The sequence below is a fragment of the Nyctereutes procyonoides genome, unplaced genomic scaffold (genome assembly GCF_905146905.1).
Source record: "Nyctereutes procyonoides isolate TBG_1078 unplaced genomic scaffold, NYPRO_anot_genome, whole genome shotgun sequence".
In the NCBI taxonomy this organism is placed as follows: Eukaryota; Metazoa; Chordata; class Mammalia; order Carnivora; family Canidae; genus Nyctereutes; species Nyctereutes procyonoides.
In genome coordinates, this window is record NW_026575049.1 from 49,361,473 (window position 1) to 49,379,535 (window position 18,063).

Here is an 18,063-nt window from a genome sequence, read left to right on the forward strand (position 1 = left end):
CGCTCAGCTACTTAGAGCGCGCCTGTGTCTCTCTTAATCCACGTCTTGCTACCCTGACCCTGGTTGTAGCGTCCAAAATACGCAGGCATTTTTCTATGGTCCCAAGTTCAAGTCAGGACCTTTGTCTGCTCAAAGAGACGGCGAGTGATTCCCACAGGGGGCAGACAGTCGGGGTTGCCTTCGGAGAGGTGATCGTTAGGCCCCGGCATAGTGCCTTCCAAGCTCACTTTTCCCCAAATTGACTGATTTCCCACCTCCGCCCTATGAGCCAGGGCTCTGCTGTGCGGGGACCAAGCTGCAAAGGGAGGCACGGCCCCCGTGGTCCCCGCGGCCCAGGGAGGCTGCGGGCACGTGTCCCCACGCGCCCTGACCTTGCTGCCTCCCAACCAGATCCTGCAGGAGTTGGAGTACGGCCCGTCGGTGGACTGGTGGGCCCTGGGGGTGCTGATGTACGAGATGATGGCCGGGCAGCCGCCCTTCGAGGCCGACAATGAGGACGACCTGTTCGAGTCCATCCTCCACGATGACGTGCTCTACCCCGTGTGGCTCAGCAAGGAGGCCGTCAGCATCCTGAAAGCTGTGAGTCCCCCTGCTCCCCTGGCCTCCTCCGTCTTCCCCCTCTGCCCCACCACCCCTCCCTCTCCCTTCCTCCCCACCGTGTCTCTCTGACCCACCTCTGCTGCTGCGGCTGAATGGGAGGCATGCAGGCAGCCAATACAGGGAGTTGAGGCACAAATTGCTTTCTGTGGGACCGGGACACGTCTGTGTCTCCTGAGAGGGAGCCCTGCACAAGTCTGTGTGCTCCCACATTTCAGAGGGAGCAGAACCAACCCAGGCTGCGCTGGGCCTTAGACCCTGCCTCCTCCCCTGCCACCTGTGCCCATCTCCCTCTGGAGCCTGATGGGCAAGAGGGAGGTAGGCACTGTGCACCTGTGTCCATGACAGCATCTCTGTGGCCAAAGAGCTGATCAGAAAAGAAGTGTCCCCTCAAGACATGTGCAGCTGTGCCAGATTCAGATACAACAGAGACTGTCCCCAGCCCCACAAAGAATCCCTCACATGTGAGATGCTTTGTGCTTGCTCAGCACGGCTGTTTGTGCAACGTATAGCCACTTGTACCGGGGCCAGTAAATGCAGCTCCCTGTCTGCCTGGGAAAGCTGTGGAAGGTGAGGTGCAGGGAAGGTAAGCAGAGCAGTTGACCTGGGTTGAGGCAGGACTGAAGTGACAGGCTGAGAACCTTGACTTCGGTCCTGGCTTCTGTCGCCCATCAGAATGCCGCAAAGTTTAGCACTTGGCCCGTCACATTCACCGGGTGTCCATAGCCAAGTAGCCTCTCAACTGTGATTTACTCGTCCTTTCGATCAATTACTGATATTTACCTAATTACACATCTTTTACCAAGAAATTGTATATCATAAACAGAAAATCAGTATCAATTGCCATAGCTAAGTAACACAGATCATCATAGGAAAAGGGCAAAAAGACCTCAAATCATTCTGCCGGTGTCTGGGAGCACACATACCGCATTCTGGAAAGTGCCACACCAGAGCATGCTCTTCTCTCCTGCAGCTCTTGCTTTCTTCCCCTTCCTTCTTCCCCTCACCTCACCAATATCCCTTTGCCTCCCTCCCCCTCTCCCTCACCGTTAATAATTCAATGACCTGCTGTTTATTGAGGGTTTCCAGTGTGCGAGGCATCACACCTCACACGAAGTAAGTATTGGTGAGTATAGCAGCCATCATCCAGCAGGCAAAGGTGGGCAATAAAGAAAAAAATACATCCACGCATCCAGTAAAGGAAGCAAATAGAAAATGTATATTCGCTCATCTAGTGCGTGCCAGTGAGCATCTAGTATGTAGTAGGCATTATGTGGGGGGCCGGCGAAGGAGAAGCCTGCAGGCAGCACCCAAAGCAGCCAGAGCACCAGCCCAGCAGAGCTACTCACTTGCCCGGGACCCTGAACACCAGCCCAACAAGCCAATGAGCCCCCCTGCCTGCACTGTGGCAAGACCCTTTCATTTTTGGATGACCCAGAGCAGTCACAACAACAAAGTGTGATTTTTGCCCTCCCACCCCCTAGCCCCGCACCCCCGTTCCCACCCCAGGAGATATTTGGCAACATCTGGAGATGTTTTCACTATCACAGCTTGGAGGGGGGCTGCTGCTGGCATCTGGTGGGTGGAGCCCAGGGACATTGCTAAACATCCTACGATGCACAGGACAATTCCCACAACAGAGATGTATCCAGTGCAAATTGTCATTAGCACAGAGGTTCAGAAACTTTGACTTTCAAAGATTCAGAAGCTAGAGTTTCCGCCTGTGTCAGCTGGTTGGCAAGGGCAAAGTCTCTGAGAGAAGGCATCTTCCCTGCAAGAAGAGCTTCAGACTCAGGAGCAGCTTCCTGAGATGTTAAAACCTGTATGTTTATCAGTAGCCCTGATACTTCCTCCCCAGAAGTGGAAGGGCAGGAAGAGCTAAGGAAGTAAGGAAGAGTCTTTACTCCCTTGGCCTTGGAACACTTGACTTCCTCACATTGTCCCCTTGATTCTCAGGCCAGGCCAGGTTTTCCATGACTCTGGCTACTGAGCTATGTGTCTAAGGGCAGCTACTCACATGACAGTGATGCAGAACTCTAGAGAAGACCATTTGCATCATAGAGTCATGCAGTGCACAACCTGTGCAACAGTAAGTGCCAGCCCTAGTGCCTTCCTTCCTCAGCACTGTGCTCCGAGGCCCAGCATTCAGCCCCCCCCGTTTAATCATTTAGATGTACTGAGTGCACAATAGAAGCTAGGTGCTGAACCAGGTGCTGGGAAGATAGGAATGATTCTCATATCCTGAGCTCACCAAGGGAAAGAGATGTCTAGACAAATTATAATTTAAATAAACAAGAAACCTGAGGTCCCAGGTACCTACAGAGGAGGAAATCTGGGAAGGCTTCACAGAGGAGGCAGCATTTTGACGGGTTCTTAGACGATACGTGGGGACTGGACAGCGGCATTCAACCAGGGGAAGAAAGGATACAGGAGGCCAGCCGAGGTAGCCTGGGTTCAGACTGAGAAGTTTCTGCGTGCCAAAGTCTGTGGACTTTATCCTGTGGGTGGTGGGAATCAGGAGCGTTAAAGCAGGGGTAGCCTCTGCCGACTTTTATATTAGGAAGGTGAAGTGTGTGGGATCCCTGGGTGGCTCAGTGGTTTAGCGCTGCCTTCAGCCCAGGGCATGATCCTGGAGACCTGGGATCGAGTCCCACATAGGCTCCCTGCATGGAGCCTGCTTCTCCCTCTGCCTCTGTGTGTGTGTGTGTGTGTGTGTGTGTCATGAATAAATAAATAAAATCTTTAAGAAAGAAAAAAAAGGAAGGTGAAGTGTGCCTTGGTACCATTCCTACTTCGAATCTGCCCCCACCCCATCACTCTCTTATTTGCGGCCCTCCCTATCGCGCATCCATGTGGTTTGGCTTCAGAGCACCAGGCGAGGGTCAGTAGGAGACCCTCCCCACCCAAGAAAATCTCCTTTGCTAATGAATCCTGAAATTGTATCAGTACAGATTTCTTCCTTTGGATTATGGTTCGTCCTCTTAAGTTCCTTTGTTTAAATACAGACTCTCAGCCTTCACCCTGTGAAATGTAACTCTGTCTCTAGCACACAGGTGTCACACACACACACACACACACACACACACACACCCCTCTGCCCTTACTTTGGGTGGCTAGCAGAAATAGTTCCACCTCCCAACCCTGAGTGTTTTCAAGGTTACATGGTACACATCTACTCAACTTATTTGCCATCAGAACTGACTCACTTAATAGGAATAAGCTCACCTGGGTGGTGTGGGGGAAGTGTCAGGGCCACGGATAAAAATACAGATTTTAACATCTCAGGAAGCTGCCCCCAAGCCAGAGGCTCTTCTCACGAGACGGCAGCCAACAAATATAAAACACATCAATGTGGTTTTTACAGACAAGTATTGAGAAGCCATAAGCCTTTCCTTTTCTTGTTTTTTTATCAGTTGATCTACCTGGGTATTGTATGCTAGAGATTACAAATTAAATTTTTTAAAAAGTGAAAAAGTGAGAGGGCCCGGGGCCAGGAAAAGGAGAAGTGCAGGAAGTGCCTTTGATAATTTACCTTAGCATGACTATCTGCTCCGCTTTCCTTTTTTCTTTCCTTTTTTTTCTTTTTTTTTTCTTGGTTCTCTTTCCTTACCTCAGCAAAGACCACCATTGACCTCTTGGTGTAAGTGAACTTATCAGACCTCAGTCGGCCTGATGAGAAGACTCGAGAATCTGAGGGGACTCGGGGAGTTAGTAACAGCCTGAGTTCCTACTCGCAGCTTGCTACCTTGTTGACTGACCTTGGCCAAGCTCATTAACCTCTCTGTGCCTCAACTACCTCACTTCTAAAATAGGGACAATTGATAGACCTCAGAGGCTCACATTTGGATGAAGTGAGTTAGCATGTATGCTAGGTTTAGGATGGCAGCTGGCACATGGTAAGTTCTCTACAAGAGTGAAAGAGTTCCCTGGGGGTGGGGAGCAGAGCCCCCAGGAGCGCAGGGAACAGGCTTAGGAGCTGGTACCAAAGAGGTTGCCCTGGCTGACTTCCATCTTTCCCTCGCAGCCTGTCCCTTCCAGGCCTTTGTCACTAATTCCGTTGTGTCATCCTCCCCACAGTTCATGACCAAGAACCCCCACAAGCGCCTGGGCTGTGTGGCAGCACAGAACGGCGAGGATGCCATCAAGCAGCACCCATTCTTCAAGGAGATCGACTGGGTGCTCCTGGAGCAGAAGAAGATCAAGCCGCCCTTCAAACCTCGAATTGTAAGTAGGGCCCGGAGCTCATTCCACACCATGGGTGGGGCCTGGGCGCGTAGAAAGAGGGGTTCGGGGCACCTTTCACAGCCCCAACGGCAAGGGCAGGAGGAGCCGAGACGCTCCCTCAAAGAGTCTTCCGAGGCCCTAGGAGTTTATTGATAAAAATACGTAACCTGTAGCCGTAACCGACATCGTGATTTATATGGGACACAGAAGAAGACTTTTTAATTTTAATAGAGACCGGTCGATTGCTTATGATCAAAAGTTACAAATGCTACATAACGTGTACGGTGGACACAGAAGGGAGGTTTCCTTAGAAACAAACTGAGTCCATTTAAAGAGTACAAAGTAGGAGCCACAGTCCGAGTGATGATGCGGCCTAGTGTAGAGCGCGAGGGTACGACCCGGTGCCTGACGCCTGGGAGGGGCCCCGCTGTGCCAGGCCCGGGCCGAGCCTGTGAGAGGCTGTGTCCCGAGAGCCCCCGCACCCTCATCCGCGGTGCTGTCCCTGCAGACCCCTCTCCGGCCCCAGCACCCATCTCGGTCCAGGTCCTCAGGCCTGGTGCGGTGATGCCCGTCCGAGGGGCTGCAGGAACGCATGTTGAGGCTCGGCGGTTGGCGAGAGGAATCAGAGAGCAGAGGCCGTGTCCTGGCGGTGACCTGGGGGGCAGAGGGGCAGCCGTGCTGTCCTGTCCTTAGAGTGTGCGTGCGTGCCCGTGGAGGGGGAGTATCTTAAGTCTGTTGGCTTGTAGCCCGACGAGGCAATCATTCAGACCAAAAATTGGGGCAGCCAGCTGGCTAGTACACTGGGAGCACAGGGGGGATGGGATATAGGGAAACTACAGGGCAGGAGCCCCAGAATGGTGGAACTGGGGTCCCCCGTGGGAAGGACTCAAAGTCATCCAGTCAACCCTCAGCCACTCCACATTCTGTCAGGTGGCCCCCTCCTCCCTCACGTCTAAGGACAGGAAGGACCCTCCTGGGCTCTGTGAATCATCCGAGAGGAATTCCATTGTATTCCAGGAGGTTTTCTGGGGAGCAATTACTGATAGTGCTGGGATTCTCAGAAATGTCCCCAAGTAGGAGGCAACTCTCAGCTGAAGGCGTGACCCGCTCCTGGGCCAGACTAGAAGGCGGAAGGCTCACTGTCCCTGGACACTCGATTGGGTCCCTGTTCCTCATTTGCTTCCTCCTCTGGTGTTTATGATTTCCGCCGGCTGGCACACAACTTGGCACAGGCCAGATTTAGGTTCACCTTCTTTCTTTGTTAACATCTGCCCCTACCCATCTGTCTTCCCCTCGGCCCTGGGGCCTGCTGTGACTCTGGGCAGAGCTCCCTGTGCCATCCTGCTTGCAGGCTCCCCCCGCCCTGCACCCCCCCCCCCCGAAGGGTCTCTGAGAGTGGTCTTCAAGGACAAGATTAAGTGTGTCCTGGAAAAAGAGAGAGGAAGTAGAAGACCAGAGGGCAGGTGGAGAAGGAGGGGAAAGCTAAAGACTCAGATCTGAGGGTACAATGTTATTGTGGGTTTAGTCTAAGGTAATCAACCTGAAGCAAAGTGGGAAGAAGGGCTTAAGTAGAGAATGGGGTCCCAGGAGAAGAGCAGGGGCTGATTGGCCCATGCAGGTCTGCAGAATGACTTACACAACACACAGCTAGGCTCCCGGAGGGCTGGGGAAGGCTGGACAGGCTGGGGGGGCGGGCAGCCCCCCGACAGGGTGTGGGGCCAGAACACAGGGAAGCCCCGGGACCGTCAGCAGGGCGTGGGGTGTGGCAGAGGCAGGCAAGGGAGTCTCTGCCGAGAAGCAGGGAATTAGGGAAGAGCTTTATGATAAAAGGCCCAAAGAAGTTTTAAAGTATGGGTTCATGGAGAAGAGTCTCTCTTTGGGATGAACCGATGCCAGAACATTGCTCAAATCCAGCAGAGGAGAGCACTCTGAGATTTCAGGGGCCTCATGAAACTCCTGTCTCCAGAAGCCCTTCCCAAAGGCCTAGCAGTACCAGGGATTGTCACCCTCACATGGGGTGTCACCCTCTCTCTGAACGCAGAGCCAAGTGAAAGGGCAAATAAGAGTGACCCTTTGAGCTATATCTGGCTTCCCCAGAATGAGGGAAGGGCGTGAGGAACAAGTGTGAGGTTTCTGTGTGCCTGCGGGTTGGAGAAGGAACCAGACACAGAGGAAGGGGGAGAGAGGGGAGAGTGACTCAGGAGGCCAACCCATGACCCAGTCTGCTGGTGGGCAGGCCTCACCCAGCCCGGACAGGCAGGGATGGCGGGCCAGCAGTGCAGGCAGGCGCTCCTGTGGGCCGGGGTGGGAGAGGGTCTCAGCAGTAGAAGTACATCCTTGCATGAGGAGTCAATCTCACCTGGGGGCCAGGGGGGACTCCTTCTCCTCCTGGAGTCACAAGGGACCTGTGCTTCCCTCCCTCGGGCCTCTCACGAGCCCCCAACCTGGGACCAGAGGGCAGGACTCTTCCTGCTGCCTTTTCTCAGGGGCTCAGGACAGGCTTCCTGGGGTGTGACCTGGGAGGATGGCAAAAGGTAAGGGCAGGGGCCGTCCAGGCTCTCCCAAGGATGTCGAGCTGAGTCAGCGTTCCCAAAGACTGATTTCATCCCTGCTTCGCACATGTTCTGTGCATGTTCCTACTCGACCCCACAGACCTCCAGAGTAATCCTGGATGCTACTGGGAGTTGGGGGGAGGGCATTTATCCAGCTGGTTTAAATTCTGTTTGGAAGAGAGAGTTAGAACATCTGAAGGAAGGATAAGGAAGGAGACTGACATTGCGCGAAGAGATGTTTTCTGGTCACATTTCAGGCTAAATACTGGTTGACCCTTACAGAGTTCTCAGCTACAGGTCTTTAATGTTCAAGTTATTTAGGTATCTGGTCAAGTATTTAGGTATCTGGTCACATGTATTTCCTAGAGATGTCTCTCTGGAGAAGTATCAAAATGGAAAAGAAAAGAATAGTCTACATCTCATTAGCAGGTTGGAAAGGTGTCCCGAGTCAGTCCCTAGGCTGAACGCTTTTTTCTGAAGAATGTTGGTGGCACCACCCCGAGTCCTCTGTGGGCTCGTATACAACAGAAATGAATTTTAAGTTGAATTAAAGCCCACCACAGTGACAAGCATACTGAAAGCCTCTCAGGACCCATGTGGAACTCACAAGAGGTTTGTAGAAGCCACTACCCGCCTCTTATTAACTCAGGATCAACCCTGAGTACCCGCCTGGCTCAGATCACAGCCAAGGAGAGGGCTCCGCTCCATAAGCAGGGCCAGGTACCCACCGGCAAAATAGGTGGGCTCCCACAAGAGGTCACTGGAGAGACATGGGGGGCTGAAGTAGGTCCTGCAGAAGTTGTCCCCTGCGTACAGGGCAGGGATTCCATCACAAGACAGGCTGTCCTCGGGCTGAAGGTGTCCCGAAGCTTTAGGGCACATGAGATGCCTTTTGAGGAGAGCTAAAAGGAAAGATTTTGATGGAGGGAGGAAGGAAAGTGGGTCTGGAGCCTGACCGTGGGAAGAAGTGGGCAGGATAGTGCCTTATAAGTCTCCAGGGACAGCGTGCAGCTCTTGCATCTTAGGGACAGACTCCTTGAGAAAGGAGAGGACAAGTATGTGAGCAACATCAGCAGCCTTGCAATTTGGTGGTGGAGGGCAGAGAAACCAGAAGCGCAGACACCCCCGTAATCTCATGCCCCAAGCCCCCAGGGCATTCAGTCAAAGACCTGGGCCCCCGAGGGAGCTCTGGTGCTCCTTTGTCTTGGGCTAGCTCCACTTGCTCCCCACCCATGCCTGTTGACATCACACCACCAAAATGCCACCGTCCCCCTCAGGAAACAGCTGGATAGTGACCACCCCATTGAATTTACCGGACACACTGAATCTAAGGACCTGGGGGTGTGTCCTGCTTGTCTGATTCAGGAGGGAATTGGTTTTGTCTGGCGGGAGGTGCTGGGCGTGAGGCTGGGTGAAGTCACGTCATCCAGGCCAGAGCTTAAGAAGAGCCAAGACAGAGTGGCACATTTTCTGGAGCTCTGACTCTTGCCACCGCCACCACTAGGATGAAGCTTCTGCACAGTAGAGCCTGCGGTGGGAGAGCAAACCTGCCCTCTGCCTGGGGCCGGTCCAGCTAAAGGCAGGGGTGCCTCGATCACCCTCGATCACCCCTACAGGGGCTGAGGATAAGGCAAGTTCCCGGGCCTGGTTTCCATCCTCTCTGTAGGAAGCCTTGCCCCTCCAAAGAGCTCCCCCACGAGACTGTCCAGATTTGCAGTTGGCCTCTGGCCTCTAGTCCAGTTCCCTCGCATACCTCGAATGGCTCCTGTCCCCTCCGGGCCTTTGCCTTCTTGAGATGTTTGCTAAGCTGAGATTTCTGCTCCCTGGCGCCTGAGCCTCCCTGTCTAACCCCTGCCCTGACTCACCAGCTGTCAGTAGTCCGGGGTGCCTGCCTACAGATTTACGCCCGTTTGCACTAACCCCCACCCCGGGACATTGTTCAGTGGCCTCTGCTTCCGCGTGGAGATTCCCTGTCATTCATCCTGCCAGCGTTCTTGTGTTCTCTCCCTCCCTCGTTTTCCCTTTTATACTCCTCTTGTCCACCATGTAGCCACCCACGGATCCAACTGACTCTGCCCAAGCCGTCAACACCAGACCAAAGGCTTGGTACCATGATGTGTTCACATCCGTCTCTGGAGGTGGCCTGCCTCAGAGCAAGGGCACATGGCAGCAGGTGGGGGAGGGGGTGGAAATGGAAAAGCCAGTGAGGCTGGAGGCAAGGCCTCTGATGCTAGGAACAATCTCCAAGCATAGAATCCATCCGCCTGTTCCACTGGGGATGTCGATCCAAGGTGGTGGCATCGTCATGTAGTCAATAAATGTAGCACGATCTGCTTTTGCATTCCTGGTGCACTCACCTTTGGGCACTGGAGAGGGCCTGAGTGATTTGTTCCGTGCGGTTGGGCAGCATCGTCTGACCACGCGGGTCTTGGAGGTGATGTCCCACTCCGGGCCTCTCTCCTGTGTGATGCTCCTTTCCCGCCAAAAAACATGAGGCTCGGAGATTATGGCTCCCAGGACTCTAGCGCTGGAAGTGGGGGAGGCCAGTGGAGGAGGGAGAGCCCTGCCTCCCCAGGAACCTAGCTAGCTCTCCTCAGTGAAAGCCAAGGGCAATGAGGGAAATGCTGGCCAAGTAAACTTCTCTTTGTGTACATGTTCTCTTTTTTCAAGTTTGCGTCAGTGTGAGTGCCCCTCTTTAAGGTAAGGCCTCCAGAATGGGGAGTCTCTCCAGGTAGGTGAGCCCTCAGGCCCGGTGACATGGAGGCCCTTCCAACCTCATGATCCGTTTCCATCCAGCCATCCACACTGCATGGCGGGACCCTCAAGGGAGGCCTTCCCTGCATGCTCCTGCATGACCAGGCTGTGCTGAGAGAAAACCGGGAAGTGGGCAGGAGACCCTCACAACCTCCCCAACCTAGGAGCCTGAGGAGGAGCCCTGCCAGGTGGGCCGCCCCTTCCCCCAAAGCGAGGCCCCTGCCCCAGGGACCACCTGATGGTGTGCGCCGTGAAGACGGAGCCCCAGGTGACTGTTGCAGGCTGACTTCCTCCTCCACCTGGCAGAGCAGGAACGGGGCCCGGCCAGTTCCTATAGACGTCAGTCAGGGCATCCCCCTGCACTGTGTCCATGGCAGAGTGAGAATGCTTAGCCTCCCAGAGGCTGCATGGTCCCACCAAGAGCCGGTCTGGGCCTGGAGGGCATGGGAAGTGTCCAGGAGCCTGCTTCTGGCAGTTGGCTTAGGTAGTGACAGGGTACAGTGGGCGGGCACCGGCTCTGACCAAAGAGAGGCTTGGGTTGGAATAAACCTGCTGTTGCAGGATAGCCACGTGGGCCTGGGGAGTCACTGTACCCCCAGACCTCTGGCCTCCTTGAGCCCCACGTCCTTAGCTATAAAATGGGGATGAAAAATACTCATAAAATTATGAACAGGATGAGCCAAACATGTAGATCTCTAGGAGTGTTAGCTCCCCCTCTCCATTCTCCACCCGCACCCAGCCTGACGAAGCCCCTGCTTCCCCCCTCATCCCAGCAACCAAGAACTAAGGCTTGCAGGAGGCCAGGCTGTGGGATCAGATGTGGCCAGGCTGCAGGAGAGCCAGGGCTGATCCGGGGAGCGGGGATAGTGATATCGCCTATGCTGAATGGCTGGGAGGAGAGCAAAGCAAATGGTGTGGAGTGGTCAGCACAGCCCCTGGGCACAGCAGGTGCTGCCACAGTGCTGACGCTAATAGTGCTGGAGACCCCGGGGCTCTAAGGCCAAGGGGCCGGACAGGGCACAACTAGCTCCTGGAGAGGCCAGGGGTTCGCATGGGGATGACACCATGTGGTCAGGGAAGCTGCCATCGCAGGGAAGAAGAGCAGGTGAGGCCTGGCAGAGAGCACCTTCCAGCCTCTGCCCAGAGACTTCTGATGTTTAATTCTGGCCCTGCCCCTGTTCTGAGATGAGGGGGTGGGCACCGGGAGCCAGGAGATACAGCAAGGCAGAGATGGACCCAGCCATTCTAATGGCCTTTGGGGAGCCCCAAGGGTCTGGCCCCCTTGAACTGTATGAGTTTACTTCTCCTGCCTTCTTTCTTTCTCAGCGGGGCTGTTGCTGAGCACAACCCTGCAGCCCAGCCCTAAAGTGGTGGCAGCCTGATGACGCCATGGCCCTGTGAACACAGCAGGTTCCCAAGTATTTCTAAGCTAAACAGCCTCAGTGGGGCATCTTTGACTCTGCAGAAGGGATTTCTCCATCTGAGAACCGTGTTTGCAGGAGCATTCCTGTGGCCCGACCTGCACGTCAGTTTGGTGCCCCCACCTATCACCTCAGGGGAGGAATTTGAGCCCTGGGCTGGGCTGGGTTGGGCATTTCTATAAGCTCCAAAGTTTTCATCTATGATTTCACAGCTGTTAGGTTGGGATTTGCCTTCATGGGTTCATCAAACTGGTGTATATTGAACTTCATCTCCTCCCCACTCCATCAGCACTTGAGCTAATGCACAACCTACCAGGGAGTGTGGGACCTACAGGCTATGTCTGTATGAAGGGGGGAAGGTCCTGCAGAGGAGCTGGATCTCTTGGCAGAGAAAGCCAGAAAGGTTTAGGGAGAGACAACTATTAGGGAAGAGGTGTTGGGGGAAAGGAGGGAAAGGCAGGGTTCAGGGCGCCTGGGTGGCTCAGTCGGTTAAGCCTCTGCCTCCGACTCAGGTCATGATCCAGGGGACCTGGGATTTGAGCCCCGCATTGGGCTCCCTGCTCAGCAGAGAGTCAACTTCTCCCTTTCTCTCTCCCTCTGCCTCTCCCCCTGCTTCTACTAGCTCTCTTTCTCTCTCAAATAAATAAATAAATAAAATCTTTAAAAAAAAAGGGGGGGGGTGTTCAAATCGGCAATTTTCAGAATTTTCAGCAGGAATTTGGAGAGCACATACTTTCTGCCTGCTGAGAAGCTGCAGAGGAGACTGGCTCATATAGGAAGTAAAGAACCCCCTAGGGCAGCCCCCGTGGCTCAGCTGTTTAGCACCGCTTTCAGTCCAGAGCGTGATCCTAGAGACCTAGGATCGAGTCCCACGTCGGGCTCCCTGCATGGAGCCTGCTTCTCCCTCTGCTTGTATCTCTGCCTCTCTCTCTGCATCTCTCTGTGTCTCCCATGGATAAATAAATAAAATCATTAAAAAAAAAAAAAAGAACCCTCTATCACCCTAAGGTTACCATCTTGAGGAGTTCGGGCAGCAGGAAGTCCTTGAGGAATACCAGTGTAGTGTCAAATCCAGGACTTGACTTGGGGACGGAGTCTCTCAGGCTTGCCTCCTGGGGTTAGAGGAGAGGAAGGAGAGATGGAATGCAGAAGAGAGCCCCTGTAGACAAGCCCGCAGGCAGGGCCTCTGTGGACCATGGGAGCCACTGCCCACCTGTGATCTCATAGACGGCCCTGCCTGGGTGGGACCACATTGCTGCATGAGCAGCACCCTCCTGCCCCTCTCTTGCAGAAGAGGGTAACGGAGGGTCTGGCAGCCTGGAGCAGAGGGCCAGCAGTCAGAGGCTGGATACCGTGCATCCGAGGTTGCAGAGGCTGGAACCTCATCTGAGGTATGAGGAGTTCACTCAGCGGAGTGAACCTCACGCCTTCCCCATGGAGGGCCTCAGGCCTCCAGGCCTCCAGCCAGCATTTGGTCTTTGAAGGGTACAGGCATCAAGGGAAGCCATGCAAGGCGACCGTGTTCCCCACGCACACCAGCCTCCACGTCCAGGACTTTGAATCCCCAGGGGCACAGCTGGCTGTCACGGAGAAAAGAAGCTCTTGGAAACCCAGCTTTGCCGCGGGGGGATCGGTGCCCTGTTTGCACCCCCACTGTTTGTGCCGGGGCAGCAGATGGTAACAGACTTGGATCTGGCCTAACCTTTGACATTCAAACATTATTCCAGAATTCTGGGATTTGACAAACACACATTAGGTATGTGACCCATCATTACAGTTCAACGTCAGTCTTTTCAGAGTGAGGAGGCCTGGCTCATGTGCCTTCAGCACTCTGACCCTCCACGTGATCCTGGCTGCTTTTCTCTGGGACCTACTCCACCCCCAAAGGGCATTTCTTAGAGCGCAGAGCTTGAATGTCAGTGGAGTATTTCAGGTGTGCGAGCCCTAGCGAGGTGTGGAAGAAGGTCGAGAATGGCTGGGGCGGTGAGATACGATACTTGCCTTAAGTAGGGAGATGGGAAGATAAGCCTGTGGTGGGGCTTATCATCTGTGATGACTTGGGAAATAAAGCAGACCTTGACTTGGGGCTTGGGCCAGACTCCCTCCTCCCGGCATCTCTACCAGTGTTTGGAAACCACAGGACTGGTGGTCCTCCCGGGGAGGCAGGGCAGATTCAGGCTCCAGGTACCCAGGCACCTGGGATGTGAGTGTTCCACTAAACGATTCAGAATACAGTCCCTCCAAAACATGAGATTCCAGAATTGAGCCCCCACCTGGTACCACAGGCAGTGAGGACAGGGCTGGGTGCTGGTCTCTGTATCTGTGAGACGCGGAGCAAGTCCCTGAATTTCTCTGCTCCCTTCCTGTAAAGTGTGGGACTTATGAAATGCCTACAGTGTCTTCTAGCCCCATGAGGGCAGGGATTGGAGCTTCTTTGAAGTCAACTTTATTGTAATAAAATTCACATAGAATAAAATCTACCCGTTTAATGCGTGTGTTGTGATGCATTTTCACAAATGGGTGCACCCGTGTTACCAGCAACACGGTGAATATATAGGACATCTCTACCCCAAATGGTTCCCAGGTGCCCTTTGCCCCGGGCAGTCCCTGATCTGCTTTCTGTCACTGGAGAGTAGGTTTGGCTTTTCTAGAGTTTAATATATATATATATGGAGCCTTGTAGTATGTGCTCTTTTGTGTCTGGCTTCTTTCACTTAGCGTCATGTGTTTGAGACTTGGGAATTATATTTTTAACTTTTTAACCATGGAAAATTTCAAACATGTACAGAAGTAGAGAGAATCCCCATGTGTCCATCACCCAACACCAACAATTAGCCGGCTCTGGTTAATTTGTTAGGGGAGGGATTTTATCTGTTTCGTGCACAGCTGTGCCCTCAGCATAACTCCTGGCAGTTAGTAGGCATTCAGTGTATGTGCGTGGGGTGAGCAAATGAACGAATTCTGTGGATCGACAGTTTTTTTTCCAGAGAATATTTCTGTCTCAGCTCCATCTCCAAATTCTCTCCTCACCTTTTATGGCCCAAGACCTATTCCAGTGTCTGCCTGGGAACTTGGGGGGTGATAAGATCCTGCATTAGGAAACCTGAAATTGTTGAACGGTAAGAGAGGTAGGTGACCTCATCTTGACTTGAGAGGCATATATTAGAGTGTTTGCAATCCCCGTTTCAAAGCCAGCAGGCTGAGCAATAATAAATCCCAGCCAAGAGAACTGATTTCTATCTAGAACATTTTCATAAATAAGGTGGGGGTGGGATTGGTGAGTGGAGGAACAGAGCTTGTGCCAAGACCATATTGGAAAGCTTCTCTGGGCACCAAAAGGTATCCCTAGAAGAGCTGAACCCAACAGCTGTCAACAGTGACACTGCTTCGAGAAGTAGATGCTACGTGAGAAAGGACCCCATAGTGAGAAGTGGACGGGGCCAGCTTTGCCACCGTGGGCTTGCCCACTTTCAGCCAGAGACCCGGGCTCCTGATCAGGCACAGGTCCTGCTGCTGCACGTCCTGCGTGGGGCCGGCTCGGTGCAGAGCCCGGCTGGGGCGCTCAGGCCTCGGGCGAGCCACAGCACGCAAGGACACTGTCTCCTCCTCGGCTGTTTTTTCCTGGATATCCATTCTGGGTTCTCCACGTGTTGTCAGTTCCCCGCACCCCTACTGGGTACCCCGTTACCCTACTTTGGGGTCTCTCTAGCAGTGGGTTGTAAAATCAATTTAACACGTCAGGTGAAGAAAACAATTTTAATGCAGGTTAGGATAGGATAGGATCGGATCGGATAAGATAGGGTAGGGTGAGGGTGGGGTTGGGTCGCATCAGTAGAATAGAACAGAACAAATAGAACATCACACTAGAGCCCAGAATGCAATACAGGTAAAGTCTAGTTTGCTGAATCTTTCCCGGGGCTGCTGGGCTGAGGGGATGGTCCACAAGGTTATATACAAAATGTATTTCTTACTGCTGGTTATTATAGAACATTTTGAAGGGCTATGCCCTTCATCACCCTAATGTCTAAGAAATGAACTCAAAAAAGTATAGTGGGGATGGCGATCTCCTGGACTGTGAGGGACACAGGGAAGAATGCAGGTGTTTGTAACACAGCAACAAGACTATTGGTGGAAGCCACTGAACTGGGTACCTGTGCTGGGCTCCGGGCTGGAGTCCTCAGCAGGAAGGTACGTTCCAGGGACATTGGCCTTGGGGCCAGAACACCTGAATTCAGTCCTGGCTGCACCTTGGGCAAACTGTTTCACGATCCCTCTCGTGGGGATTGTGGCAGCACAGCCTCCCCCCTAGGGTGGGGGTGAGCTTGAGTGAATCAGGTGGGTGAAGCATTGAGTGCAGTCCCCAGCACCTGGATGTGCATGAGGAGCTTTATGACATTTCCACACGCAGAATCAGATGTGCCGAGCCCAGTGCCAATGCTAGGAACACAAGAGAGAGATGCCCAGCACGTTACTACTTCGCTCTAGCTCTAAGGAGTCCCAGGGAAGAGGCATGGGGCAGCCCAGATGTATGAGGGGGACCAGCCTAGGTTGAGGATGGTTCCCCAGGAAGGGGTGTTTCCTTCCCCACATAGCAGCACCAGACTCCTTAGCAGAATGGAGGCCTTGTGGCCTCAGGAATGGTTTCAGAAGTCCTTTATGGCATTTGAGAGGGAAATGGACCCTCCTTTACTCTTATTTCCCATCCAAGAGGGTGGCGGACTCACCTTCTGAGCAAAGCTGTTGCTCCTTGCCATCCTCTGGGGGCTCAGCAAGGTCCATGGAATTAACCTGAAGCTGGCAAGTCCCCAGTTCTGAGCCAGGCACTGCTAGTGGTAGAGGGTGCTCCCTGCCTCACTGGGGAGCCAAGATTCACAGGGCACTTAGAGGCACCTCCAGGCCATTTATAAACTCCACACTGAATGTCATCAAGTACCTGTGTGCCCCGCACAGGTGGTGAGGACTTGTCCCTCACCACATGGCCCAGAATGACTCTTGGCTGAAATGTATGCATTGCACATTGATTATCAAATTTTAGAGGCAGGTAGTCACACTCAAAGTGTACTTCTCTGTGAACCTTGGCCGGCCTGGGAGGGTGGTGGGCTGGGAGGGTTTGAGCAGGTATAATAAGCGCCACCCTTTGGAGCTGCACAGAAACACCTCCTGCCCTAAAAGGAATGAAAAAGTGCTGTCTGTAGAAAGCTTTGATACAAATGACTTCACCTAGTCTTAAAAGAACCCTCTGGAAAGAGCCTCGGATCCAAAGTCTGAGTCCAAGGGACTTTTCCCAATCATTTTCATAGGGTCGCTTCAGCCTTTCTGCCGAACACTTACCACCCCAGAGGGAACATCCCGTGTTGGGAACTCCCATGGTCTAAGGGACTTAAATAAAAGGGGACATTTCAGGTCCTGAGAATGCTTGTCAGGGTGTCTTCCCCTAGGTGGATTCCTCAGAGTTCTCAGACCTTAGAGACACTCAGGCTTTGTACAAGGGGAAACTTTCAAATCTGTGGTCTTAGCAGTCAGATCACCACTTCTTCAAGAATCAGTCAACTCTTCCCAGAAAAATGTTTCCATAAGCCCAACACCCTATATTGTGTTCTACAAGGTTCACAGGAGCCTTGAATTCCAGTCCCTAGCACAGGGCTTGGCCAGCTGGCCCCCAGGCTAAATCCAGCCCACTGCCTCTTTTGGTGCAGTCCTCAGACTAAGAGTGGTTTTTACATTTCTCTTAATATGGTTAAAGAAGAATGTTTCATGACACATGAACATTACATGAAATTCAATGTCAGCGTTCCTACCTAAATCTTTACTGGGAACACAGCCACACTGGTGCAGTTGTGTCTTGCCTGCAGCTGCTTGAGCCACAGCGTCATAGTGGAGTGCTTGTAACAGAGACCCTGTGGCTCACGAAACCCACATATCTACTATATGGCCCTTCGGAAAATATTTGCCACTCCTGCTTTAGGAGTAAGACCCCCAGGTTAAGAGGCTTGCTTGAAGTGTTTTACTTAAAATAATTGAGCTGTAGAATTTAGAGGTACAACAACTTGAAAATCACCTTGACAAGTTCCCCACTTGACCGTGTTAGCAGGAAATGCCAGGGAGTTGTGTCTTGGGTTCTCCTTTTAAAGTTCCATGGGTTTCTAGTTGGCACTGCCTTACAAATGAACCCAACTTTTGGGTAGTCCCTATGAAGTTTTGTTTAAAAAGCACCATAACAAGTGTACAGAGTTTGGTAACAACTTCTTTATATTGGGGATACCCACTCTCCCCTGTAATAGAGATCCTGGAGGGGCGGTTCTGCAGACCCCTTATTGACTGCTCATTCATAGACAAATTGTAGCTGGCTGAACTCCTGGGATCACTGAAGTGTTTGCTGGGTATGAGGGAGGAGGTTGGTGTTAGTTAGCAAGAGTTCCCAAAGTCTGGGGACTTTGGTGGCTCAGGGATTGAGCATCTGCCTTTGGCTCAGGTCATGATCCCGGGGTCCTGGGATTGAGTCCCACATCAGGCTC

At 53.0% G+C, this 18,063-nt stretch overlaps 1 protein-coding gene across 2 annotated transcripts in view; it reads left to right on the forward strand.

Annotated features, from left to right (window-relative positions):
- PRKCE (protein kinase C epsilon) overlaps positions 1 to 18,063 on the forward strand; it is a 560,172-nt gene that overhangs the window by 456,250 nt on the left and 85,859 nt on the right. For both annotated transcript variants that reach the window (XM_055328672.1, XM_055328671.1), the window contains exons 13-14: positions 391 to 579; positions 4,675 to 4,821. In XM_055328672.1, the coding sequence (XP_055184647.1) occupies positions 391 to 579; positions 4,675 to 4,821 (336 nt within the window). The remainder of the gene's footprint in view (positions 1 to 390; positions 580 to 4,674; positions 4,822 to 18,063) is intronic.